At 47.1% G+C, this 27225-nt stretch overlaps 3 protein-coding genes across 3 annotated transcripts; 2 read left to right on the forward strand and 1 right to left on the reverse strand.

Annotated features, from left to right (window-relative positions):
• Window positions 1-449: 449 nt before the first annotated feature.
• Window positions 450-4091, forward strand: LOC124702002 (sulfoquinovosyl transferase SQD2-like). Its single transcript, XM_047234098.1, has 11 exons — window positions 450-681; window positions 919-985; window positions 1087-1157; window positions 1474-1591; window positions 1681-1754; window positions 1845-1900; window positions 2008-2091; window positions 2173-2260; window positions 2345-2422; window positions 2746-2802; window positions 3449-4091. The coding sequence occupies exons 1-11, from the start codon at window positions 530-532 to the stop codon at window positions 3885-3887; spliced, it is 1284 nt and encodes a 427-aa protein (XP_047090054.1). The 5' UTR covers window positions 450-529; the 3' UTR covers window positions 3888-4091.
• A 943-nt stretch (window positions 4092-5034) lies between these two features.
• LOC124695244 lies at window positions 5035-19740 on the forward strand. The gene is made up of 4 exons (XM_047228114.1): window positions 5035-5151; window positions 5244-6040; window positions 19001-19106; window positions 19204-19740. Exons 1-4 carry the CDS (start codon window positions 5035-5037, stop codon window positions 19738-19740), a joined length of 1557 nt encoding a protein of 518 aa, XP_047084070.1.
• Window positions 19741-20210: 470 nt separating this feature from the next.
• LOC124697825 (josephin-like protein) lies at window positions 20211-25435 on the reverse strand. The gene is made up of 2 exons (XM_047230361.1): window positions 25094-25435; window positions 20211-21123 (listed from the first exon to the last, which is right to left on the reverse strand). Exons 1-2 carry the CDS (start codon window positions 25238-25240, stop codon window positions 20668-20670), a joined length of 603 nt encoding a protein of 200 aa, XP_047086317.1. The 5' UTR covers window positions 25241-25435; the 3' UTR covers window positions 20211-20667.
• Between the last annotated feature and the right edge of the window lie 1790 nt (window positions 25436-27225).

The raw sequence follows: 27225 nt of genomic DNA on the forward strand, positions 1-27225 counted from the left end.
ATATGCCTCGTGTGCCTCGGCAATTATTCTCTCCCCCTCTCCGGAACCAATCCTGATTAGCGCACACCGCAGGCCAACCTGCCAAGCCAAGCCGGTCACACCACGCCGGCCGCGGCGCAGGGGAGAACCCGGATTCGATTCCTTCCCCCGTCTCCGCTCGCCCGTTGTACTTCTTCTTCACCCACCGCCCGATTTTTATTTCCTTCTTCCGCGGCCACTGCCCAAGCCCAGTCCACCTCCACCACCACGCCGTCGCCGTCGCCGTCGCCCTCCCCCCACTGCCGCGCGCGCCCCGTCGTCGCTTCGGCGTCGCGCCTCCTCGCTGGTAGTAGTGGCGGTCGCGCCGGCGGCACGCGTGCCCGTGCTTCCACGCGCCGCCTTCCCCCTGCGTGCGCTCCAAGCCGGCGCGGGCGGGAAGGATAGGCGGCACGGCACGGCTGCGAGCAGTGGACGCCACGGGCAGCCGGCGGTGTATAATTCGCGCGGCCGCGGCGCGCTGACCTGCGGGATCGGTGGTCAGCAGAGCGGGATGGGGGAGGCTCCGGATACGGCGGCGCCGCTACTCGTGCGGATGGAGGACGGCGCGGACGCGCTGCTCGTGCGGGTGGAGGACGGCGCCGAAGCCGACTGGAGCTCCAGGCCGCATCGCATTGCGCTCTTCGTCGAGCCCTCGCCCTTCGCGTCAGTCCCCCTCTCCCCTCCTCCCCTCCCCTCCTCCTCCTCCTCCCAAGTGTTGGCCCAGACGCTGCTGATCGGATCATACCAGATTAGATCAGAATCAGATCGAGGCGCTCCGCAGCCCGCACGCGTCTGTGCGCAATTCGGGGTCAATGATTTGCTGAATTCGCTCTGTCTTTGATCTGCCGAGACCGCCAGAGTCAATGACTGACTTTTCCTTGCTGGCTCTCTCTGTCGCAGCTACATCTCCGGGTACAAGAACCGGTTCCAGAACTTCATCAAGCATCTGCGGGAGATGGGCGACGAGGTGCCCGATCCTTCTTAACAGCTTGCATTGTTGGCGTGTACGCCCCCTGTTTTCAAGATCGTTGCCGTACCTCGGAACTGACGCCTGCTGTTTCGGTTCAGGTCCTGGTCGTCACCACGCACAAAGGAGCTCCCGAGGAGTTCCATGGAGCAAAGGTCGTTGGGTCGTGGAGGTAATCCAACGCAATCTATCTTGAACTTCTACTTTATCGATCAGTCAAGTCGAGAAATGACAAGCAAATCCATGAACTACTACTTCGCTAAAATAAGGACTCACATGCTTAGGAAAAAGAAGCAACGCAGGCAGAGTGCCGTGCCGCCAACTGTAATTGCTATTTTTGGAGCATAGGCTAGAGACACATTTGAAATTTGTGATATATTTGTTATGAATTATTTACTTTCTGACATTTGGATGTCATCAAAATTCAGTTTATGGAAACTATCTCCATTCCACATGCACTTCCGTTTGCCTAAACTACTTGTTTTCAGCTTTCCATGCCCATTGTACCAAAACGTTCCGCTCTCGCTGGCCTTGAGCCCCAGAATATATTCCGAGGTCAGAAAGTTCAAGCCGGACATAATTCATGCTACTTCACCAGGAATTATGGTATCCGTCAAAAACCCAACAGGCATATGTTGTCCTTGCCTCCTTGGCATGGCACCATGGTTTCTTACTACCACATATCATGATTCCAGGTCTTCGGCGCTCTTGCCATCGCGAAGATGATTTCAGTCCCAATGGTGATGTCTTATCACACACATCTTCCGGCGTGAGTTTCATTTCCAATTCTTGGTTTCAGTTGGGCTAGGGTTGTTAATAGATTTGCATTGCTGAATTGGTTTCGTGTTATGGCTTTCAGGTATTTACCAGGATATAATTTAAATTGGTTGCTTGGGCCCACGTGGTGTCTTATACGTAAGCTCAACTTCTTTTATGCTCTCAACAGAAGTCAGTAGCTGAAGAAAAAATAAAGTTGGTATTTCTCACTTAGTTTGTGCTGACACTTCTATTTTGTTTTGAAGGATGCCTCCACAGGTCTGCAGATCTTACTCTAGTTCCTTCAGTAGCTATTGCCGAGGACTTTGAAACTGCTAAGGTAGTATCAGGTAAACATTTACAGTTAATCTGTAATTTATATTGTTCTTCCTTTCATCATTCCTTACCATGAACTCATTTTGCCTCTGCAGCAAGCAGAGTACGGCTTTGGAACAAGGGCGTTGATTCTGAAAGCTTCCATCCTAAATTTCGTAGTCATGTAATGCGCGCCAAGTTGAGGTATCACCTGTTGTTTCAAATTCAATGTTGAAAGAGTTAGGAAAACATTGTGCAGGCTAACATATTTTCTTTTCCTCCTATTAGTGGTGGTGAATCAGAAAAACCATTGGTAATACATGTCGGCCGTTTTGGGCGCGAAAAGAATTTGGATTTTCTGAAGAGGTTAGCTTTTCGTTCTACAAAATATATTATCATTTGTTAGTATGAACTTGACTTTTGAACTAGAAACATTCTGAACTACATTGAATTTAAAATGGAGAGAACGGTGACTTCTTCAATGATTCAGTAACAATGCGATATTCGTGGAACCAATGTGTATATTTAACTATTATGTGCTGGGTATTGCTGTTAAAACTACAAGTCCATTGAATTTTTCTTTTGTATGGTCAACTTGATCAATCAGCTGTCCTCATGTTAGCAAGTATTTGCTACATGATTCATTTTGCCATGTCGTTAGGGCTTTACTTATTTCACTAATAATACAGGGTCATGGAAAAGCTCCCTGGAGTAAGGATTGCTTTCGTTGGAGATGGACCGTACAGGTGTGTGTGTCATTGTTCAACTATTAACTGGTTTCTGTTTTCAATAATACACAGACCCTATATTGAAGCACTTCATTCTTTGCACATTATTTCATTAACTTGCCAAGTTTTAAGTTGTAAGACGAACCTGCTCATAAGTTGTGGCTTCGTATTCCTTTTCTTTGTCTCTTTGAGTTAATACATGGTTTAGCCTGAGGATTTATTCTCCAAGCGATCCCAATAATATACCCCATAAAAAATGTCTGGACAATGCAATCTAATGCAGCAAGTATAAGGTGTCACATGTCCACAAACAGTAACAATAGTACATACTCCCTCTGTTCTGAAATAATCTACATTCTAGCCCCAAATTTTGTTCTGAAATAATCTACGATCTAGCTTTTAGTCAACAACAGCACTGAAAACAAAGTGAGGTTGCTCTCTTTACTGAAAACAAAGTAGTCCTAATAAATGCAACACTAGTTTGTCTCATTTCTTCTACAATGTAGACTAAAGCAGAACAGAGGGAGTAACTGCCAATAAGAACTTGGCCCTTTTTACAATGAGCATATGAGAACGAACTTTATATGCGTTGGGCCATTTGTTTAACCTCTTGTAGTTCATCTTGGGTTCCAGAGATGTTTACCCAGCCTGTTTATCTTAACAGGGCTGAGCTGGAAAAAATGTTCGCAGGCCTGCCTGCAGTTTTTACCGGAATGCTCCAAGGCGAGGAGCTCTCACAAGCGTACGCCAGCGGGGATGTATTTGTAATGCCTTCAGAGTCTGAGACCCTTGGCCAGGTAGTGCTGGAGTCTATGGCGTCTGGAGTTCCAGTTGTCGCTGCTCGCGCGGGAGGCATACCCGATATAATACCCAAGGACAAGGAAGGCAAGACCAGCTTCCTGTTCACACCTGGGGATCTAGACGAGTGTGTGAGGAAAATCCAACAGCTCCTCTCATCAAATGACCTCAGGGAGTCCGTTGGAAGGGCTGCCAGGGAGGAGATGGAGAACTGCGACTGGAGAACGGCCTCAAAGGCGATACGCAACGAGCACTACAGCACGGCGACGTCCTACTGGCGGAAGAAGACAGGCAGAACTAGCTAGGCTGCGCTTGTCTGTCCAGGCATTCCGTTCGCTGCCCTGTCAACATGGTTACTGTTTATACAACCATAGATTTGTACATTGTAACCAGCAGCTTGCGTGTTTGCGTGGCTAGCTGCATTCATATGTATACAGTGACCGATCGCTTGTATGCAATTCCTGTACATTACAAAGCTCTTTGAAAATAGCAATTTCAGTTTATTGTTATGCTGTTATACTTTTTTAGGGGCTAGGCTGTTACTACCAACTAATAAGTTCAATTAAATTTAGACATTCAAGCTATAGACATAAAACAATCAGACAATCAATAAACAAACATCATTCATCAAATAAGTTCGGACAAGTAAAACCAGGCAAGAAAGTACAAGGAAAAGTAAATCTCAGTCGTCCGGCCGGGGATTTTGCTTGAGCATACGATCTGCTTACAAGAAGAGCCCGGTAACAGTACTGACAACACTGGAGATACAGGTTCATCCTTCTGTTCCTGAACTTGTCGTGCCTGATCGTGAAAAGGACGATTACGAGTTCCGTTCAGCTCCGTTTCTGATTTCTCCTTTCCCGTGCCACACAGCTTCCATGTCCAATCAATCGCAGGTAATCATGACCCTGTTTGATGCAGTATTAGCTATTTTAAGACTCGTGGAATCCTCGATCTCCCAGTGCTTTTGAGCGTTACGTATATCCTTCCTAGCCTCCTCCCAGGACACGCTTTGTATCAAGTCCCTCCACAGGCCGGTCAAGTCCCTCCTCAGGATAGGAACGGGAGTTACTCGATCTCTGCCTAGTTGCGCCGCCCCTCCTTCATAAATACAAGCAGTAAAATCCTGGAGATATAGACGAGGAGGGGGGATTTGAGTTCAGAGAAGTCGGAGACTGGAGATGAATAACAACCTGGCTCACGCAATTTTCAACATCCATGGTCTTTATACAATGCATCACCATGACGATGAATCATCTGCTTGGTTTGGCCAGCTGCCCGATGTAATTCTACTCAACAACTCACCACTAGTACTGTGTAAGATATACTACGAGGAGACGAGGAGAAACCCCAATGTAAGTTTTTTTAAAAACTTTTACTCTACTATACTCTTTTCAGCATATCATCGTGTGTGTCCATGATACCTTTTCCTTTACATAAATGTGATGCAGAATGCAGCAGTTCGCCGGAAAGCTAAAGGAGCCGCTCGCAATAGGCTTCCCGAGCCGCTCGCAATATCCTACTCAAAGTCTCACGACGAGCACTGCATGGGATATACCTAAGGACGAGGTATAATGTAAGTAGTACTTTTTTTTCTTTATGCTTAGTTGCTTACTCTACTAGTACTCTCGTGTGTGTGCATGATAACTTTGTTTCTTTAGAGACCTGAAACTGAAGCAGCCGCTCGCGATAGGCTTAGTGAGCTGCCTGATCACATCCTACTCAACATCCTAGAGCGGGTGGACACGATGGATGCCTTGAGAACCTGCATCCTCTCGAAGAGAATGCTGCAGCTCCCCGCCATGCTCTCGCGGTTCGACATAGATGTTGGCTCCCTCACGCAGCACCATGGCAAGGCATCCCAACGCTATTTGAGCATTACTCACGTTGCTCGGTACACCAATGCTCTGGCTGGTGTCACGGAGAAGATCCTGTGTAGGAGGAGTCCAGAAGTCCCCATCATCCACAAGCTGAGGGTCAGATGCTATTTGAGGCCCGATGAGTGTCTCCCCATCACTAGAGCTTTGGCCAGCACCATGGCGACCCAGGAGGTCGAAAACGCCGAGTTTGTGTCCCTCGTAGAGGACCCCTATATAGGATCAAGACCTGACGAGCGCTATGCGAAGCGATTCAATACCTGTCTTGGTGACTGTCCAGCTGCATTTGCTGGCCTCACACGCCTGTGGCTGTGCAACATGAGGTTTGGCAAACTGGACATCCCCAACATCCTCAGCACCTGCAAGCGGCTGGAGCACCTGCGCCTCTCGTGCTGCGACGCAGGTCTCCGTTCGGTGCTGCTAGTAGAACATGATCAACTTGTTGAGCTCATAGTCGAGCGTGGCCATTATGAGGCAGTCCATCTCTACCGTCTACCAAAACTCCAATGTCTGACTTGTGCTGGTTGGTGTTTTCCAGTCCCACTGGCTTGTGGCTATGTCCCGCTGCTTTCAACACTAAGGCCTTGTTTGGTTCCAGAGTATTAGCGGGGATAGGCGAGTATTATCCCGGCCCATTTCGGAATCCCCAGTTTTCCCCGATAGCCCATTTGGTACTAGAGTTTTGGCCCAAAATAATCCCCGCCATCCCCGGAAAACCCGTCCCCGATCCATTTTTTGCCTTGGGCTCAATCCACGACCCAGGGGTCGCGTATTATCCCCGTCCCCGATCCAAACCCTACCGCAGCGCTCAAGCGGCCGGCGGCGAGCGTACCGGCTGCGAGCGGTGCCGGCGGCGAGTGGGCACTACCGAGTGGAGGTGCACGAGGCGGTAGCTGCCGGAGGGGAGGAACATCTGCGGGGAAGACAATACCACATCACTGCTCCACATCGCCGCTCCACATCGTCGCCGCCGCCGCCGTTCTTGGGACCTGACCGGCGACGCCACCTCCTGTACTTCGGTATCCTCTCCGGTAACCTCCCCGTTCTCTCTCCCTCTCTCTTCATGTCTGCCTGGAATTGATACATGGCGTGAGTGGAGGAGGCCCCTGCCCCTGCGGCGCGTGCATGGCGGCGACCTCCACACCTCTTCCTTGCTTCATGGTCCCTGGCCGGGTAGGACGTCGCCGACAAGGCCTCATGGTCCCTGGACGAGCAGCTGCCGCTGTCCCTCATGCGCTGCTCCTGCCGCGGCGGCAGCAGTGGTCTTTGCAGATTGAACGCGCCATGTTTCCTGATATAACACATCAACCCCTTCACGTCTCACTTGTGCTACATGATTGATTTGTTCTTGTCGGGATGCATCGTGGGTACGATTTGGATTGTGATTACCATATAGGCAGCACTCTGAATTTGGGGTTTGCCGCAATAGTTAAATACTGGAACAAGCTGTTGTTGTGTGTGAAGCACTGGCATACAATAATCGCTGGATTTGTAGCTGTAAATCTTTCCAGCCATAACTTGGACGAATCATACAATGTTTCCAACTCACAGTACTGAACAATCTTGGTAACTGTTGAACATCACAGTTCAGAATTCGGATCACATTTTAGATGTGCACATGTAGTCCATCACATTGATATGTTTCAAGTCTGTACAGAAAGAATAAAGCAAAGAAAAATAAACTGAGACGACATCGGCTAATAGAATAAAAGAACAACAAATTCACAGGTGTATAATGACAAATAAGTAGAAACTACTAGTACATTCCTGTTTTCCTGTTTGGTAATTAACCTGCTATTATTCTGGGGAAATAACATTGCCGGAAATAGTTGTATGAAATAGAACTTGCATTTAAGCTCCTACATGACTAGTTAGCTGTAGTTCTATATATATAGTTATTGTGGTGACATTTCACATGATTACTGGTACTGAAGTAATATTCTGCAAGTGTTACACTGAAGATTGCTCTCTTGCTTCAGGTTTTGCTATTCTGCAAACCTGGCATTCTCTCCGGTAAATTCATTCAGCGACGAGACTCCACCCTCTTGGGATCGTGTAAAAACACCAGTATTCGGTATGTTTATCTAATTGTCTAAATTAAACGTCCTCTTGCTTCAGGTTTTATTCCTTGTACTTGTTTCCTTGTACTGTTTCGGCTGTGGTCATTAGTGTTTATTGTTGAGCTAGCTGTTCCATATCTTGCTATGTATTGCTCTGGTTTACTGTCGAGCTAGCTGCTCCATTTAACATTTTTTGTATGACTTTGCCTTGTGAAGTGCCAATTAAATTTAGTACCATGTGTTAACTTGCGAGTGTAATTTCTGTGTATTAATATAGGGTGTCATGGACTTTGTGAGTGTAGAACGTATTAGGAAGAGGAAAAAGGAAGATGAAGAATTCAGTCTGGCATTCTCAGTTTTAGTTAACTCTACATTTTTAGAACTGCTTAATCTCGTGCAACAAAAGTTCAAGAAAATAGATTAAGATATTCAGTCTGCATCTAGTGTATTAGCCAGCCAGTGAATGAATATACTCAAAATGCATAGCCTGACCAGTAGTGGAGAGGCATTAGTTGGATTTTGTTTCTTCCTGTTGCTTGAAACGTTGAAAGCAGTCTGACACTGGTTGCTGTCGCTTGCTGCAATCAAAAGGGCTTGCATGTGTCACTGGTGGAAAAACAGGCTTTGGTCGCGGTTGGCAACTGCCATTAGTCGCGGTGGCCCAACCGCGACCAAAGTAGCGCGACTAAAGGCCCCCCCCTTTAGTCGCGGTTCCTTACGAACCGCGACTAAAGGCCCATCCACGTGGGCCTCGGGCGAGCGCCAGGGCGGAGGACCTTTAGTCGCGGTTCTTCGGCCAACCGCGACTAAAGGCCTCCGCGAGGTTTAGGGTTTAGCCCCCTCCCCTAAATCTGGTTTCTTTTTAATTTGTATTATTTTATTTCTTTTGGGTTTTAATTTTGAAGGAGTTTCACATATTCTACGGTACTATATACATACATGCATATGAATGTACAATTTCAAACAAATTTGAAATTAGAACCAAAAAGAATTCAAGAGTAATATACAATATATATTCAATATCGGATGACCATATATATACAATATATATTCAATATCGGATGACCATATACAATTTTGAACAAGTTAGTTACAAATTCCGGTGCCTATAAAGATCTACGTCATCGTAATAGTGTTCTCCTCTAGGATCGATGACTTCCCTCGCCAACCATCCAGGCTAGTTCCTCTTGAAGTGGTCGGAAGCGAGCTTCTAGACTAAGCGTCTTCCGGAGGTTATTCCTCGGGACGTTGTTCTCACACGTCCGGTCCCGCTCATTGCGGTATCTCCGGATCCTCTCACAAACATAGTATCCACATAGATTGGTCCCCGGTGGCCGAGTATCCCCGATCGTCGCGCACTCGCCATTTTAAAATGTAGCTCTTTTTTGAATTCACCGACCTTGGTATCTACGAACCGTCTCCAAACCCTACGAGGCAAAGAAAATTAAATAAACAAGAGAGTTATTAATTAGTTACTTGATATTAGGAAATGATGAACGAAATAGGCCGATCGATATAGAGCGCAAATGAATGAAAATAATTACTTTTGCATCATTTTTCTCATGTCGCCCCAAAGCGCCGGATCCATATTCGGAGAGTCGTGGACGAGAACCGAGGAGGTCTGAACTTTAATTACCATAAGAATCCAGTGGAACCTGCGGACACGATACATGCACGATCATGCATAACTCATCGATTAGCCACATACCATGCATGGAGTAAACAAAAGAGAATGTGCTCAAGACAGAAACACTCACCCAAAATGGTAAGGAAATAGAATATCACTTTTCATCTTGTCTGTTTTCTAATAAACCGCCACGAGTCTTCCTCCACGTCGGCGGGGTGGTGTTCTAACACATATGAATTAACGATGTGTGGGTCAATGAACCCAACATCATGGATGTTCCTTATTCGCATTTCCCGCTTCTTCATTCCGCATAATATATAGCGTACACAACAAGATAGTTAGGACAATATATATATATATAGTGCGGGCAATGAACGAGATGGGGTAGAAATTAATAAATCACTTACGTAACGTAGCAACCGATGATAGATTTGTCGAGGTCGCGCAGATTGAACAGACTGGAACAATTCACTCGAGAGGAATTTGTACCCGAGTAACGTTTGAAGTGATGCTCATATTTAACTTCCGCATAGATATAGTCTTTGGCGTTTTCATGTTTTATGTAAGCCTTGTACCAATTTAGCGGACCTTTCATTTGTCGAGGTAGATCCTCTTCCTGCGCAGGCTCGATGAGAGGGCCATTCTTCACATATGTAAATACTACGTCCTTCATTGGCGCCTCATCAAGGCCTAACAACGCACGAAGAGTGATACCTAAGTCGGCCGCTTGTTTTCCGGCACTTTCTACGAGTCAATCCATGTGCTGCCGCAGCTGCTATGATATCGGGGCCTCCCGACCGGCGGCTTGCACTATGAGCGGGGCGATCGATTGTTTACTTTGTTCCCGAGCTGGGCAACTTCTTTCCCCCTTTCTAATTTTGTCTCGGCCTTGTCCTCCAAGGCTTTCTTCTCCGCTGAGACTCTTTGTTCCTCTTGAACGCGAGTCGCTTGCCTACGAAGTTCACGTAAATAGTCGTCGAGGCGAGATTCTTCGCGGCTTGGGACGGTGTGTTCAAAAATGACTTAGCCCACTTGCTTTTCCTTGTCGAGAATATACTGGCTTGGGCTCGCCCTCTATTTTCTTCTTGACGCTCGCCTTCCATTTCTCTAAATCAGCAGCCGCGCCCGCCTCGACTTCCTCGGCACTACTTTCCCAAGGCCTCGTGGGGAGAGGCTTCGATGATACCTCCGGTACCTTTGTTTTCTTAGGTACGTAAGGGTCCGGGTTAATAACCCGGGACCGCTTCGCTTCTTCGCCGGAGGTGGATTGGGGGCGGTACCGGTGTCCGATCACCCGCCGGACGAGGACCGGGGGCGGCGGCGTCGGCCGACGTGAATGAGGTGTATTAGGTGAAGCACCACCGCCACCGTCACCGCCACCGCCACCGTCACCGCCACCGCCACCGCCACCGTCACCGCCACCGCCACCACCACCACCGTACGGGGTGGACTTGTTGGCGCCTCGCCCGGAAACTTGATAAATTTCTTCCGCCATAGAATGAACTGGCGCTTGACATCTCCAAGTCTTTTCACCCCTTCAGGTGTAGCAATGTCAATGTCCGGGTCCTCAAACCCTTGGACTATCTCCTCCACCGTGACACGAGCATAGCCATCTTGAATGGGGTTGTTGTGGTGGAGTGCTCCGAGTGGTAAAGCATCGCCGATGGCTACCTTCATGGACATGTTCCCGATAGGATAATACGGATGACATGCTTTCATCTCCTTTATATCGTCCACGGGGTAGCGAGGAGGCTCCGGTGCGAGTAACTCGACCACCAGCCGAGGCTCCGGTGCAGTAATTTCGATCGTCGGTGCACCAGCCGGTGAGGCCTCCGTGGAAGCCACGCTGCTTCTTCTCCGCTGCCGGCTTCCGAGATCCATTGGATGATCTTCATGCTGCGCCCGAGCTGCATCTCTTTCGGCGACTAGTACACTCACGGTTTTCTTCATCACATCCATTTCCGTTACCAACTTCGCCACAACATCTCGCATCCCGATCCATCTTTCTCTTACGGCTCAGTAACCGTACGGGTCATCTTTCCGGGGGAACCCTAGTTTCCACGAAATGTCCCCGGGCATGCCTCGTACACGTCCTCCGTGTTCGGGATTCCCGAGGGCTTTTGTCGGAGCTTCGTTCTCTCCGTTGAACCTGATCCTCCCCTCTTGAGCATCCCTCATTGCCTCAATAAGGTTTTGGGTGGGTGTAATTATTTTGCCCCGGTAAACACACTCCCTCGTCTCCGGGTTCAGCGATCCCCCATGCCCGTACCACCAGCTTTTGGCCCTTGGGTCCCATCCCTCCGTACACTGGACGGATTCCTCGCGCCCTCAGCTCGTTCTCCATCTTCTCCCACTTAGGCTGCCAAAAGCGATACCCTCCTGGCCCCATTTTATGATTGTACTCCTTCTTGGCCGCATTTTCCTTATTTTTTTCGATAGTTCAAGGAACCGCTCCGATTTCTTTTGCTTCACAAATTCTGGCCAATCATGTTGCGGTTTCTCATATTGTCCTTTGAAATCCGGAGTCTTGCCCTGGTTGACAAAGTCATGGGCTAGATTTTGCTTGTATTTCCGAATGCGTTGGCCATCCTAGAAAGAGCGAACTGTTTGACTAGCTTGCGCCTCTTCTTGTTTTCCGCAATCTTGTTACCCTCCTCATCGTATTTGCGGTATTCCGGAGGTAGAACGAAATGTTCCATAAGCTTGTTGAAGCAATCTTTTTTTCTCTCTGTTCGACAAAAGTGAAACCAACACGTGCCTTCTTTGGCTCATTCCACTCTCGGCGGGTGATCGAGACGTTGTCTCTAACAACGGCTCCGCATTGGCCGACAAACTTGGTGGCGTTCTTGCTGGGCTCCGGCGGCCTGCCGGTTTCTTCGTCGACAACATCGATGGTGCATGTTTCTCCTGCTTTCATCGTCTTGGTTGCGCCACGCTTTGACGACGACGTACTCGATTTTTTCGACGATCCGGCCGAGGGCTAAAATAAGAAAGAGAGTCGCGCGCGTTAGTACACACACATTTATTCAAATCAGTTATTGTATCACCAGACGCTCAATATGTATATATATATACCTCGGCGCCGGAGGTGGTTGCTACTTCCAACTGAAGATCGTCGTTTATCGACGTTTCTTCCGCACCATCTTGCTGACAGCGCCCTTCATCTTCACCCTCAAGGTTCAGATAAGAAGAGATATCATCTTCTTCTTCTCCGGTCGGCACAAAAGGAATATCGCCTTTTATGATGCCGAAGATATGGTCTTCAGCGACCGGATCATAGTTGTCCAGAATCGGGTCAGCTCTACCGTCCGCCATATGTCAGTCCTGAAAACATGTAGTCAAAACAAATTAATTAAGTGAAGAAGGGGGGCGGTGGCGGTGGCGAAAGGGCGGTGCCAAAAGGAGGGGGCCGGCGAGCTAGAAGGGGTGGGAGAGGGTGTCGCAGAAGAGCGCGTGTGTGCGCCGGGAGAGATTGGAGGGGCCGGGGGTGCGCCGGCGGGCGCCGCCCTAGCTATTGCATGTGTGCGTCTCGGGAAGCAACCGAGTTGACCGCGGGGTGCCGCGAGTGGGAATGCGGGAGGGGCGTCGCTCACTTACGTGTGGAATATTCTCAAACATGGACCCTTTTCAGTTATTTTCTCTAGGAGCCGAAAGAGGACACGTTGGGTTCCTCACCGATTCGATTCCGACACCAAAAGCTTGCAGCCAAAAGCATGGTGGTGTCGCGTCATATCGAACACGTGATACAGCATCGTACTCTTTGGATGTCCGTCTAACAAAAATGTATCAACTTTGTTAAAATTTAGATTTATCTACTTACTAGATAATATTTAGATACATTAAAATTTTGATAAAATTGAGACACTTCTTGTGAATAACCGCGAGGTTCAATGTGGTGCAGTACTAAATCATGGAAGATGTTCGATCAATGAGATCCAATTCAAATTATGTTGTTTGGGATTTATATTTTGTGTCTAACCAACAATACAAAACAATTTTTAAGCTAATATGATGATTCAATTTTAGTTTTTTTAAGTCCAATTTTAGTTTTTTTAAGTCCAATTTTAGATTCAGATATGATGATTCAATTTTAGTTTTTTTAAGTCCAATTTTAGTTAATTTTAATTTCGAAATTAACAAGAACTAAAACTAAAAAAAAAAGAAAAAAATTTGGCCGGGAGTGCGCGCGCGCGCGGCGCCTCGTATCGGCCGGCGCGCGCCTCTCTGGCCGGCGGCGCCGCCCCCCTTCCTCTCGTGCGGCGCCGCCCCTTCCTCTCGTGCGGCGCCGCACCTTCCTCTCAGTGGCGCGGCGGCTGCGGCGACACGGCGGCGCGGCACGGGCGGCGGCGGCGGAGATCCTTACGGGCCGGGGCGGAGACGACGAGGGCGGCGCGGAGACGACGAGGGCGGCGCGGAGACGACGAGAGGGCGGCGCGGAGACGACGAGGGCGGCGCGGAGACGACGAGGACGGCGTGGAGACGACGAGGGCGGCGTGCGGCGTCTCAGATCGATCAGAGGAAGAAGAACTGGCGCGGCGGTTCGCCGTGCGCGAATATATAGGGACCCCCCCTTTAGTCGCGGTTGGGGTCGCCAACCGCGACTAAAGGGTACTTTAGTCGCGGTTGGGGACCCCAACCGCGACTAAAGGTATTTTCGCCCGGTTTTTATTTTCCCGCGCGCAAGGACCTTTAGTCGCGGTTGGCCAGGCCAACCGCGACTAAAGCTCTTTTTGAAAATACTTTTCTTTTTTGAAAATCATATAATACATATAATATATCAAAAAAATCAGAAAAATAAAACTAATTCATACTTGGGACGCCTTCTTCATCAATCGGCGTGAGAGGGCGCTCGCCAGGTATGAGGAGGACGGTCTGCCTCCTGGAAACTTCCACGAGGCCGGCCGTCGGCTATGGTGGTACGGCCGGACTGCGCGAGCGTCATGGACTACATCACGGCCGGCGATATCCCCCGCCTGCGCTACCCTCGGTTTGAGCCACGAGCGCCGCCCGACGACGGCGACGACGGCAGCGACGACGACGCCGGCAACTTAGAAGGCGACGACTACCGGTACAACGGCGGCGGCTATGAAGACTACGAGTATGCATATTATACGCCTAGGCAGGAGTATGACTAAATCACTCCAAATTTCATGTATGCGGGAGTATGACTTAGTCACTCCAAATTTCCTATATGCAGGAGTATGACTTAGTCACTCCAAATTTCATGTATGCGGGAGTATGACTTAGTCACTCCAAATTTCATGTATCATCGAGTGCTATCTCGAGTCAATTGAATCATTCGAAAATGGACACCAAACACATCACGGGTAATATAATTCACATGATTCATTCAACAAAGTTTGGTACAATAAATTATTACACATCATTTCTTCCCTTGTGTCCACCGCTTGCTTACGATTGTGCCGTATCCATGGAGCATCCTCATCATTTAACTTAATGCTTGGGTCGGTGTTCACTTTGAAGGGCGGAATTTCAGCAAACATATTATAATCTTCGACATGTCTGTCTTGTCCTCCACTCCCACGATGTTTCTTTTCCACTGAAAGAACAATGTGCCGCTTTGGATCATCGCATGATGTACTTGATCGTTTTCTTATCTTTCCGTTTCCTCGGTTTGCTACTCATGTCCTTCACATAGAAAACCCGAGCGACATCTTTCGCTAGGACGAATGGTTCGTCAAGGTAACCAAGATTGTTGAAATCCACCATTGTCATTCCGTATTGCTGGTCCACCTTTACCCCACCTCCTGTTAGCTTGAACCATTTGCACCGGAACAAAGGGACCCTAAAGGAGGGTCCATAGTCAAGTTCCCATATCTCCTCTATGTAACCATAATATGTGACCTTTTGCCCATTCTCGGTTGCTGCATCAAAGCGGACACCACTGTTTTGGTTGGTGCTCTTTTTATCTTGGGCGATCGTGTAAAATGTATTCCCATTTATCTCGTACCCTTGGAAAGTCGTTATAGTCGAAGATGGTGTCTTGGCCAACATGTACAGCTGATCTACAACCTTATTGTCACTCATTAAATGTTTTCTCAACCAACTGCCGAAAGTCTCCATGTGGGCCTTCCTAATCCAGGATTCGAGCTTCCCGGGGTTGTCCGAGCGTAAAATATTCTTGTGTTTCTCAAAGTACGGAGCCACCAAGCTGGAATTGGTCGAAGCGTGTGGTGTGCTTCGATCGGAGAATGGCCGTCCATACATATCATTGATTTCCTTCCGATCGTGCCTTTTCCACTTAGTCTCCCCTCGTGCCGCGATTGAGGAAGACCAATCGGCTTAAGGTCGGGAACAAAGTCAACACAAAACTCAATTACCTCCTCATTTCCATAGCCCTTGGCGATGCTTCCTTACGGCCTAGCACGGTTACGAACATATTTCTTTAATACTCCCATGAACCTCTCGAAGGGGAACATATTGTGTAGAAATACGGGACCGAGAATGGAAATCTCATCGACTAGGTGAACCAGGAGGTGCGTCATAATATTGAAGAAGGATGGCGGGAACACCAACTCGAAACCGACAAGACATTGGATCACATCGTTCTGTAACCGTGGTAGAACTTCTGGATTGATTACCTTCGAGAGATTGCATTGAGGAATGCACATAGCTTCACAATGGCTACTCGAACATTTTCCGGCAGGAGCCCCTCAAAGCAATCGGAAGCAATTGCGTCATAATCACGTGGCGGTCGTGAGACTTCAGGTTTTGGAACTTTTTCTCCGCCATGTTTATTATTCCCTTTATATTGGACGAGAATCTGACGGGACCTTCATACTGCTCGGGCATTCAAAAAAGATGACCTTCTCTTCTTTGGTCGGAGCGTAGGCTGGCACGACCTTGAAACCGTTCCGGATGCGGGTCATCGGGGTCTTTCAAACTTTGCTTTGGTCTGCCGTGCTTCCTTTGTATCATTTGACTTCCCATACACGCCCAAGAAGCTTAGGATGTTCACGCAAATATTCTTCGTAACGTGCATCACGTCGATTGCGGAGCGGACTTCTAGGACTTTCCAATATTCTAGCTCCCGGAATATAGATTTCTTCTTCCACATGGCTACGTGCCCGTCGGCTCCCTTCGGAGCTGATTGTCCGCCAGGACCCTTTCCAAAGATGACTTTCAAACCCTTGACCATATCAAATACCTCAGCACCGAGTGTGTTCCGCGAGGCTTCGGCCGGTGATCCGCCTTGCCGTTGTAATGCTTGCCTTTCTTTCTTCTTGGATGACCTTTCGGAAGAAATCGACGATGCCCAAGGTACACGTTCTTCTTACAATTTGGCAAATGTACACTTTCGGTCTCATGTAAGCGGTGCGTGCATGCATTGTATCCCTTATTTGACGGTCCCGAAAGGTTACTAAGAGCGAGGCCAATCGTTGATGGTTACGAAAAGCAACGCTCGTAGGTCAAATTCCTCTTCTTTGTGCTCATCCCACACACGGACACCAGGTCTGCCCCACAGTCTGTAAAAGCTCATCAACTAATGGCCTTAGGTACACATCGATGTCGTTGCCGGGTTGCTTCGGACCTTGGATGAGCACTCGGCATCATAATGAACTTCCGCTTCATGCACAACCAAGGAGGAAGGTTGTAGATGCATAGAGTCACGGGCCAGGTGCTATGGCTGGAGCTCTGCTCGCCAAAAGGATTCATGCCATCCGTACTTAGACCAAATCTTATGTTCCTTGCGTCAGCTGCAAAATCTTTGAACTCTCTGTCGATCTTTCTCCATTGCGTTCCATCTGCGGGGTGTCTCAACTCCCCGTCCGACTTACGGTCCTCTTTGTGCCATCGCAACAACTTGGCATGCTCTTTGTTCCTGAACGGACGTTTCAACCGTGGTATTATAGGAGCATACCACATCACCTTGGCGGGAACCCTCTTCTCGGGTTTACGGCCCTCAACATCGTCACCGGGGTCATCGCCTCCGATCTTATAACGCAATGCGGTGCATACCGGGCATTCATTCAAATTCTCGTATTCACCGCGGTAGAGGATGCGATCGTTGATGCATGCATGTATCTTGAGAACCTCTAAACCTAGAGGGCGAGACAACCTTCTTTGCTTCGTACGTAGTGGCGGGCAACTCGTTATTCTTTGGAAACATATTCTTCAACATTTTCAGCAAGTTTTCAAATGCCGAGTCAGCTACACCTGCCTGTGCCTTCCATCTCAGCAAATCCAGTGTGCAGCCCAGACTTTTTCGGACCATCATCGCATCCGAGGTACAGGCGCCTTCCTGTGATCCTCTAACATGCGATCCAAATTCTCCCTCTCTTTTTCAGTTTCGCAGCGTCTCCGTGCATCAGCAATGGTCCGACCAAGATCATCAACGGGATCATCATGTGCCTCTTCTTCACCTTCCCCTTCACCTTCAGCATCCTCCATGAAAGTATCACCGAAATGAGAAAGATAGCTTTCATCATTGAAATCATCCCCTTCTTCATCTTCTTCCATTATAACCCCTCTTTCTCCATGCTTGGTCCAACAATTATAGCTTGGCATGAAACGCGTGCCGAAGCAGGTGCATGTGAACATCTCTTGAGGAAGAGTAACCCTTCCGATTCTTACACTTAACACATGGACGAGATAACAAAACCCCCTGCTTGTTCGCATTAGCCACTACGAGGAAATCTTTCAAACCCGTCTCGAACTCGCCGGAGAGTCGGTTACCGTACATCCATTGCCGATTCATCTGCATTATTATAATATAAAATATATAATTAACCATCATGCATTTGTTAAACTAACTAGCTACAAACAATATAAATTAAACAATGAACTACACACACATATGCATATTTTATCAATGACACATCAAAGGTTCAAGTTGCTAACCGCGATCGAGGAGGAAAAAATAAATGAGAAAGCTCAAGTGTGACTCCAACACTTCATATCATGTTTGTTTCATGCTCTTGGGGCATTTCATCAAACACCTTATGTGCATAAGAGGAACCAAAAGCAAACCTAACACTCACTTGTGAAGTTTGTGAAGAGAATGGCTCCAAATGGCTAAGTGTTGGCTGCTTGGATGGGTATATATAGGGGAGGGGCTTTAGTCCCGGTTGGCTCGGCCAACCGCGACTAAAGGCCTTCGAGCACCTTTAGTCGCGGTTGGGCTGGCCAACCGCGACTAAAGCTCCCACGTGCACCGGCTGGCCACCGTGCGCCCGGGCCCGGAGCCTTTGGTCGCGGTTCGCCACACGAACCGCGACTAAAGACCCCATTAGTCGCGGTTCCTTTACCTTCGCGACTTATGGGGCTTCCCGGAAGCCTGTTTTTCCACCAGTGTGTATACAATGGATATCTATATGCTTTCAGTCATCCATTACCTGAACAGGATTATGCACCAACATCTAACATCTTTGCATATGATTACAGGCAATCCCTGACTTGTGTTCGTTGAAGATCGCATGGACTAAATCAACATAGTTTCCAAGAGTCGTCTTTTCTGATAGATTTTTTTTTGTCGGGAATGGTTGTATGGAATTTGTAATTTATGACAAACTATGACGAATTATGTGACTGAAACTCTTGTGTTTTTGAATGTTGATAACTGTTGGACATTGACTTCACAGGCTTATTTTCATCTGCTGCCATAAAAATTGAATCTTTGCTATTGTATGTTGGTTTGAATTATTTTATTTGGTTTTCTCTTGCGCACCAATCCCTTCTAACCAAATGCCAGTTTTTAGGAGTAGGGATTAGGGATTAGTGGGGATGGGGATGGGGATTAGTGGGGATTGGGTGATGGGTGGGGATTCACCCAATCCCCTAGAAATTATCCCCACTAATCCCCACTAATACTCCACAACCAAACAAGGCCTAAGTCTTGCACAAACGGGTATTAGTTTAACTACGGATATCCACTTAAGTCAGCTCCTTACTAATGTCCCCTCAATAAGCGAGCTGCACCTGGATTTTAGAAGTGAAAAGGTACTCACTCATTCCATCCTACTCTGTGATGCTCACAATCGAGGATGATTTGTTTGCAGGCACTCGGTTATTAATTTATTTGCTTCTTTTGTGCCAGATTTGGGTTGTACCAGAATGCCCTAAACTGCTAGCTCCTGTGTTTGGCAAACTAGAGTATGTGAATCTGGATAATCTCCGTGAAGGATGTGATATCGCTTGGACCAACTTCATTCTTGAAGCTGCGCCCCGCCTACGGGAGCTGTGCATCACGGTCTGGGATCACTGGTGCGAAATGATGACAGACGAGGACACTCGAAGGCAACTTGGATACTGCGAGAAAGCAAACGTGGAGTGGCAACCATCTGTACCTGGTCTCAAGCACAAGAATCTGGTCAAGCTTACCATCCACGGCTTCCAACCCAATGAGAACATGGTGGAATACGTGAGGAACATCATGAAAGTCGCCGTGAACATGAGGGAGATATCGCTGCACGACAGAAAGGCATGTGAGCACTGCCGGTACTTGTATCACAGCGTCAAGGTTTCCCCTTCTACATATCCGAGGACCAGCGAGAAGAAGGATATGCTGAGGGTGGAGATGACCAAGGAACTGGGGATTGCGGCATTGCCTGCTGTGATCCACTTCAGGTCATGATAATCTAGAGTTTATCCTAATGATGTTTGAAAGAGATGCCTCTGTATGACATTCTATCCTACTCAATGTCATTGGAAGGAATTCCATAGTCCAGAGTCTATCCTAATGATGTTGAAAGAGATGCATCTGTATGACATTCTATCCTAGTCAATGTCGTTGGAAGGAATTCCATAGAGTTTATCTGTATGTACTTGCTCTACTCTTTGTTTATTTTACTTTTTCTTTGAATTGAAGCTTGCCTGCACTAATGGTTCTAGTCAGTATTTGCTAATCTATAAGTTGAATGTATTGGAGGCTTAGGGAGCCCTTGCAACAAGTCAGTAGTAACAGACTAACACTACGATAAGTGCAGGCAAGCTTCAATTTCATAAGTGCAAGGGCTCTCTAAGCCTCCAACACATTGAAGTTATAGACTAGCAAATACTACTAAGACCAGCAAGAGAAACATAGGAAAATTAAATTGCACCAAATAGTTCAAATGTATACTCTGAATCAATGCTCAGAAAATGGTGTTCCACAGGGCACATACACTGCTGCAGCAGATTCTCATTTCCTAAGGTCTGCATACACAATCTCAAGAAAAAGGGAGGGGTTCCTCATACACGATTGACAATGTCCTCAGCGAAGAGAGAGTTTTTTCATGCACAAGTAACACACTAATTGCCAAGTATATGCTATGCCTCTATACACAACTCGTTGACATTTGAGATATACACGTCAATGGATCATGCATAGAGCAAACTGAACATTCCATGTACCTGCACTCCTACAGGCCCTGCCCGTGTTTCTCACCGAGATAGAGAAGCAACTGTTGCTGTGTTGCAGACGCTTGTGATCTAATTGTCAATTCAGAAATATGGGCTACATGACACTTTGCGATGGAGAAGCTATTTGATGTATAGCCTCATGAGATTTGAAGCAGTGCAATCATTCATCCTGCAGCACAATCATGAGTTCTCCGCCTTGACTGAGGACACTGTCCAGAAACACAATTAGTTCTTCTTTGCCCTGAAACTGCTTGGCTGAGGATAAATCACTGTCCAAATTAAACCAGACACCATCAACGCTTCGAATTGCCACCCAATGCCTGCCTGACCAGAGCCCCCTAAACCTCCTGACAGGTACATTGATCATAAGACCTGCCAGCGCTTCTGCATCCAGATCTATCGAAGATGCACCCTTCCGGTGATCATGCCAGACTACCTTCTTCTTTCTTGCTTCTAACGCCGCGATAAGTACATTTACATCGTAGTTCCCGGTTAATGCATTGTGGTGGGGCTTCCAAATCAACGATAGGGGAGTCCATTTGTCCTTGTTTGGGTCGGTAAGAGCAAGATTTTCAGAAATACCATCCAAGTCAGCTCGGGTGAAAGATTCCTTTTCCTGAGTCACAGAAAGACAATAGAGACATTTAAAACATGGTAAGGCCAGATTAAACAAGGTGGTGTGGAAGCAATGGAAATGAACTGTGATGTACCTACTAAGATCATGCTGCTTGTAGACAACATAAAATCATTTACCTTTGTAACTGTTAGTTTACGACGATATATATTTTACTGATTGTAGCATATGCTGTATCTACTAAAACCTTGTCAATAGTAATTATTCACATTCCTAGTAACACTAACTATTAAGAGGAGGTAGCTACAGCGATGGAAAATTTTAAGCGCCAAAATTGTTTGCCACTTCAGCCAATTTTTTCGACACCCACACCATTGTACATTACTACACACCTGATTGACGTGACACGGACGCTGCCTCTTCTCATCTCCTCCAAGACCAAGCCTACCGAAAAATTCCTCGTTGTCTTGGACGATGATGGCAACCAGGTGAACCAAAACTATGGTCACCACGACCATAATAGGGCTATCGTCCTAATCTCATCCTCCCAGAACGATGTATCTCCGGACAACAGCAACGGAAACTAACACGGCGATGGCACCCCTTCCAACAACAAGGAGATCACCTCTCCCGATGATGACGATGATCGTGCCTCCTCCTCGTCACCGAGAAGCAAAAGAAGACAAGGCGCAAGTGGCCAACAACCTAGTGCATGTGGACCGTTGACGACGACCTCACTCCGATGACGACGTTCGCATGCAGTAGGTTGTCAGCCGCTTGCGCCTTTTCTTCTGCTTGTAGATGACAATAGAGGAGGCACGATCGTCGTCGTCATCGGGAGAAGTGGTCTTCTCGTTGTCAGAAGGGCACCATCGATGTTGTTGTCGTTACCATCTCGTAGAAGATTAGGACAATCGCCCTAACATGATGTGGTAATGATAGTTGTGGTTCACCTAGTCGTCATCGTTGCCCAAGGCCACGCTGAATTCCTCGGTAGGCTTGGGCTTTGAAGAGTTGAGAAGAGGCAGGCTGGCACCATAGTGATCAGGTGTGTAGGAATGTACAAGGTAGAATAGATCATGCTGCTTGTAGCATATATTGAAAACGTAAAGTGCCAATCATTTATATTTGTGATTGTAAGGTTCCGGTGATCAGGGCAATGAAATAACATCTAAAAGGGCAATGAAATAACACCTAATATCTAGGAGCGGACAAACAGTAAAATCGCAGCACACAAGCACATTATTTAGTAGGTGCACCCAGGATCTGTATCGAGTGAATAGTCCTTTTCTATTAAAGTTCATTCAGGATACCGTAGTGTGGATTTTTTCTGCTTCTATCAGTTTGAGTTTCTGCTCGTAGTTTTTTTAGGGAGAAAAATATGGGTGATATGCTCAAACACAGAAGAGAGAGACATGTAGCATAGTGATAACTAGGGAACGATCCGATTTCCCCTAAGAATTTGCTAGCATGCAAGCGAGATAATCACGAGAGGATATACGCAAGACAATCGAGATAACTTTAATTAATTTATTTTTTGAAAATATGCTCCCGTGGCTCACATAACAATTGGATTACTGAAACTATTTTTTTGGGTATAACTGAGATTTATAAGCTGAAGTTAAAAATAATAATACATAAACTGTCCAGACTGGCTCTCGGTCCTATCATCATCATCCTATGTCAATGCATTATTCATAACTAGGAAAGCAGCATTGATGTAGGAGTGTATTTTGCTAGGTCTTGCAAAGTTGGTCGCACAGACATCAATGAATAAATTACCGTGACTCATGACATTGATTGTTCCCGCACAAAATAAAAAACTGTCAACATATTCAAAACCATACATGACATTGCTGCTAAAGTATCTCGATCGGAAGGTTTCGGTTCGTGCAATCTTTCCCCTAGTTAAACAACTGCTCTGACTTGGCGCTGTAGGGACCCCAAACCCATGGCTATTGTTGCGGGAGAGCCTTCTATTTCATAGGTGTGGTTGTTAACCGAGTCCCTTGCTCCGAGAGCTAGATCATCTTCTAGCCAGAACATTAGTCATAAGGGACGAGGTTAACAACTAAGCCTATGAACTAGAAGTCTCTTGCAGCTCCATGGTCCATACAGTGTGAAGTCAAAGTGGTTGTTCAACTAAGGAGTGAGGTTGTGGTGAACACAAGTCTTCAGGTCCAGACAATTTGGCATAAGTTCTCCATGTGGATTTATATATGCTGACATTCTTTTTATTTCGAGGGGACATGTGTTGTCATGACTCACGCTAATTTATCTGTAGATGTTTCTCTGTCCGGCCAACCTTGCCAGACCTTACACAATATAAGCGCCTACGTCAATGTTGTTGTCCAAGCTAGGAATAACGAATTGAACTAAGATGACGATGCTAGGGGTGGGAGCCGGTCTGAAGAGGTTACGTATTATTATTTTCTAGTTTAGCTAACAAGCTCAATTATATCAACTGTTAGTTTTAGTTATCCAATTGTTATTCGAGCGACGAGAGCATAGATTCAATCATCCTTATCTTAATACTAAAATAACTTAGCATTGTCTTGTTTATATGCTCCTGTGTATTCTCTCGTTCGCATGTATTGACAGGGAATGACCCGCTTGCGCAAAAAATTGGGTCATTCCACAACATGTCATTATCACAGAAAATCACGTGCATATCTATTCTTCAAAAACGACGAGCGGAAACTCAAACTTAAAAATAGCGAAAAAACACGATATGGGATCCTGAACACACTCTTAAGAAAAGAAAAAAGGACCCCTCGCTCCATACAGATTCCTAAACGCCCCTACTAGAGACTTAAGTACTTGTGTGCTGTGGTGTAGCTAAAATTGGAGACCACCTTTTCCCTCTGAGATCAAACTTTCATATAATCCAGGTTAACAAGGCAGGATCTGCGATCACGCAAGGCACCTATAGGTAGCTGAGAGGACGATTCACGCTCTCTCCATACATTGTTGACGGTGCAAACTCCCTACCGCTACAGCGCCAAGAGCGGATGTACGATGGCACATTAACGCCCTCCAGTCACTCTCCACAAGGTCGCCCCACCTAGATCCAAACCTGCCAGCTACATGACAGTCCAGATTCGAGAGTGGTTGGCTTTTCTGCCTCTCTGGTCCGGAACCAGAAGCCCGAGTTAGAGTGGTGCGAGCTTGGTGGCGATGTTCTGGCAGATTGGGACGTGACCCGGGTTTGATAGCGACATGGTCGACGAACTGGGGCATGGCGTGAGGTGTTCTGCAACACAGGAGGAGATTCAACTGTCCGCCGGCTTGTGCTGATGGGAGAGGTTGTGCGAATGTGGCTCAGCTGGCGAGATGAGAGTGAGGCAGGGAGCGATTATTCTGTTCGGTGAGAGGATTGTGTCTGGTGAGGGTGTATTTTTCTTCTTAGAAACTATGCCGTGTAGTTTCCCAAAACTCACCTAGGTGGCAATTGAAAACAGCATCAAGCAAGTCACATGATCACACACCTAGCAAGTCTCTATTACATATGGTTGAGCATGAGCGTGCAAGACAGATGGGCGATACCCTTAAACGCATTGATATGAGCTAATGGCGAGCAGTCCCCACCGGATGGGCCAAGAATTGACAAAGTGACTTGCGTCTCTTTCTGATGAGAAGGATTATGGTTTCCACTTTCCACCTTCTCACTAAAAGGTGGATTTGATCTCATGAAAAACGTGCCCACCATCTTCAGTAAGGAGGGAGCAGAGCACAACTCTCAACTAATCCAACAATTCCTACCGAGTGAGTAACTCGAACGCTTAATTAGGTCCTTCCTACTTCCCATATGTGGGTGCTGTGCCGATGCTACTTGACAGGAAAAATAAAGGGAACAAGAAAGCAAGATACACCCGATTTACTCTACGGACTCAACTGGAAACCTAAGATTACGCAAAGTTCTCAACTGAAGTTACTGCAATCATAACAAAAACATAGTTGAGAGCATGAAGCGATGGTGCAGTAGCAACCAGCGAGAGAGGAGGAGGGTCACCTGCATAAGGTTGTTGAGGGCGTGGAGGAGACAGAACTGCATCCTCTGCCTTTCGTGGTACACCTTGCTGCCGCCGCCGCTGCTTTCCGCCGAGCCTGGTCCTTCCTCGTCCGGATTTGCTTCTGATCTGGCTAACGAAGACTCCATGATGCCGCGAACTGAAGTGGCGGCGGGGGTTTGGTACTTTATCGCCGCAGATACAGACGGGACGGCAGCGGATTGCTTTCCTTCCCTCGGTGCCGCGCTAAACTAGCACACGGATTTTGCGCCGCCGACGCCGCGATGAGTCGATGGGATTGGAAGCCAAACTGAAGGGGGATTCCCCTAATCGGGACACCGATGCCTTATTTCCTTTCTCTTGAGGATTTCCCTTTTCTTTTGCAATTGGTTTTTTTTTTTTTCCGAACACAGTACAATCAAAGACGCTCATACATACGCGCGCGCGCACACCCCTATAAACGCACACACGCACACCCTACCTCTATGAGCACCTCCAAGAGACTGGGTTGAAAAACTGATCCGGCGGGTCTTGAGATTGACAAAGTCACCACAGGCGCCTCGCTGTCGACGGGAACGTCGCCTCCCACTAAAGAATATTCCACCTTTATGAGACACCAAAGTGTCAAATCTAGGATTTGAACTCTGGTGGGCTGGGGGTGCCACTACCCTTCTAACCATCCAATCACAGGTTTTTTTTTTTGACAATAACCATCCAATCACAGGTTGGTTCTCTTGCAATTGGGGTTTCTACCTGCGCGGATCAACTATGCGCAAACTTTCTGTGATATGACGTCACCCACTAGGTCCAGTTTACTTCTTTTCTAGCAAGAAGGAAAACGTACACGAACACACACGAAGACGCGTTTATCGCACGGTGTAATTTACATTTAAAGTATTGAACCTGGATAAACAAAAAAATAAGTACTCGTACTAAATTGCATGGCGGGTAACCTAACATACCGGCGCGGTTCGATTGGTTGGGTCATCATACACTGATTATACCCCCTTCATCGTCAAATAAGTGTACATCTAACTCTAAATTTTATACACAAAAAAAGTGTACTCATATCTTTTCAATGCACTTTAATTGCTTCGTTCTCATCGCACAAAAATCAAATCCAATAATATTAATCACATATTCTTCTTGTTTTCTACATGCACTCAACTCATTGGAGGTGAAAGAATTAAAGAGGAGAGATGCATGTTTCCAATGTACTTTTCCCCCCACTTCATAATTTATCTTGGAAAACCCGCATGTACACTTATTTGTGGACGGAGGGAGTACGCCATTATAGTGTTTGAACTTGTTTTAGCTGCTCGAGTGTGGTCACCGCCGTGTGTAGAGCGATGTATCGGCTAACGTGTCATGCGCAAGACCCATATGTTAGTCCGGTTGTGTCTTACCTCAATCGCTCCGCATTAATTTTGCGAAAATCCCCTCGTTAAATACTGGACAACCTGATGTGCCTGACCGCCACTACCATAGCAGTGTACTACCCCCGATTATTACGAGAAGCATAGAAGGGAGAGGGAACGGCGACACACCAACAAGGAAGAATGGAGAGTGGCGGCCCCACAAATCAACACATCACTTTTCTACGCACTTTGTGCTCACCTGTGTGCATCTTAGATGAACTTCCTGATTGGTCACCCATCCTCAAATCGCTCCAGATTAAACACGCTTGACCTTGAGGTTCTTTGCGTGAGCTTTCCAAAAAAAGAAGTTACAACTTGTTGGTATGAGCATGCTATCAATCCTATTAAGTTCTGTTTCAGGATATCACACCCATCCCCTTGTAGAAGATCGACGCCCTCATCGATCAGTCCCAAGCGAGGAACTTCCCCTCTTAACCTTGGGGTTCTTCGCGAATGAGCTTCAGAAAATGAAGATGCAACCTGTTGGTATGAATATTTTATTAATCCTAGTAAGCCATGGTACAAGATATCATACTTATCTCCCCTTAGAAGATCTACGCCCTCGTAGATCGGCCCCAAGCCAGGAACTTCCCCTCTTGGCACATGTATGTACGTCCAGTGCCATGTCGTGTGCCATGGCGGGTCACACTAGCCAGGCACCACATACCCGAGCTCCTGAACCGCACAAATCCAGTAGACTCTGTCTCTCCGTATGA

The sequence above is a fragment of the Lolium rigidum genome, chromosome 3 (assembly GCF_022539505.1).
Source record: "Lolium rigidum isolate FL_2022 chromosome 3, APGP_CSIRO_Lrig_0.1, whole genome shotgun sequence".
Taxonomy (NCBI): Eukaryota; Viridiplantae; Streptophyta; class Magnoliopsida; order Poales; family Poaceae; genus Lolium; species Lolium rigidum.

Bases quoted from the DNA above. Each gene is read 5' to 3' on its own strand.
- LOC124702002 (XM_047234098.1), top strand. From the start codon at position 530: ATGGGGGAGGCTCCGGATACGGCGGCGCCGCTACTCGTGCGGATGGAG. The intron at 682-918 runs GTCAGTCCCCCT...TCTCTGTCGCAG, and splicing joins GTCGAGCCCTCGCCCTTCGC to CTACATCTCCGGGTACAAGA. The intron at 1,901-2,007 runs GTAAGCTCAACT...TTTGTTTTGAAG, and splicing joins GCCCACGTGGTGTCTTATAC to GATGCCTCCACAGGTCTGCA.
- LOC124695244 (XM_047228114.1), top strand. From the start codon at position 5,035: ATGCAGCAGTTCGCCGGAAAGCTAAAGGAGCCGCTCGCAATAGGCTTC. The intron at 6,041-19,000 runs GCCTTGTTTGGT...ACAAGGCCTAAG, and splicing joins CCGCTGCTTTCAACACTAAG to TCTTGCACAAACGGGTATTA. The intron at 19,107-19,203 runs GTACTCACTCAT...CTTTTGTGCCAG, and splicing joins TGGATTTTAGAAGTGAAAAG to ATTTGGGTTGTACCAGAATG.
- LOC124697825 (XM_047230361.1), bottom strand. From the start codon at position 25,240: ATGGAGTCTTCGTTAGCCAGATCAGAAGCAAATCCGGACGAGGAAGGA. The intron at 21,124-25,093 runs GTGACCCTCCTC...TCTGTGACTCAG, and splicing joins CCCTCAACAACCTTATGCAG to GAAAAGGAATCTTTCACCCG.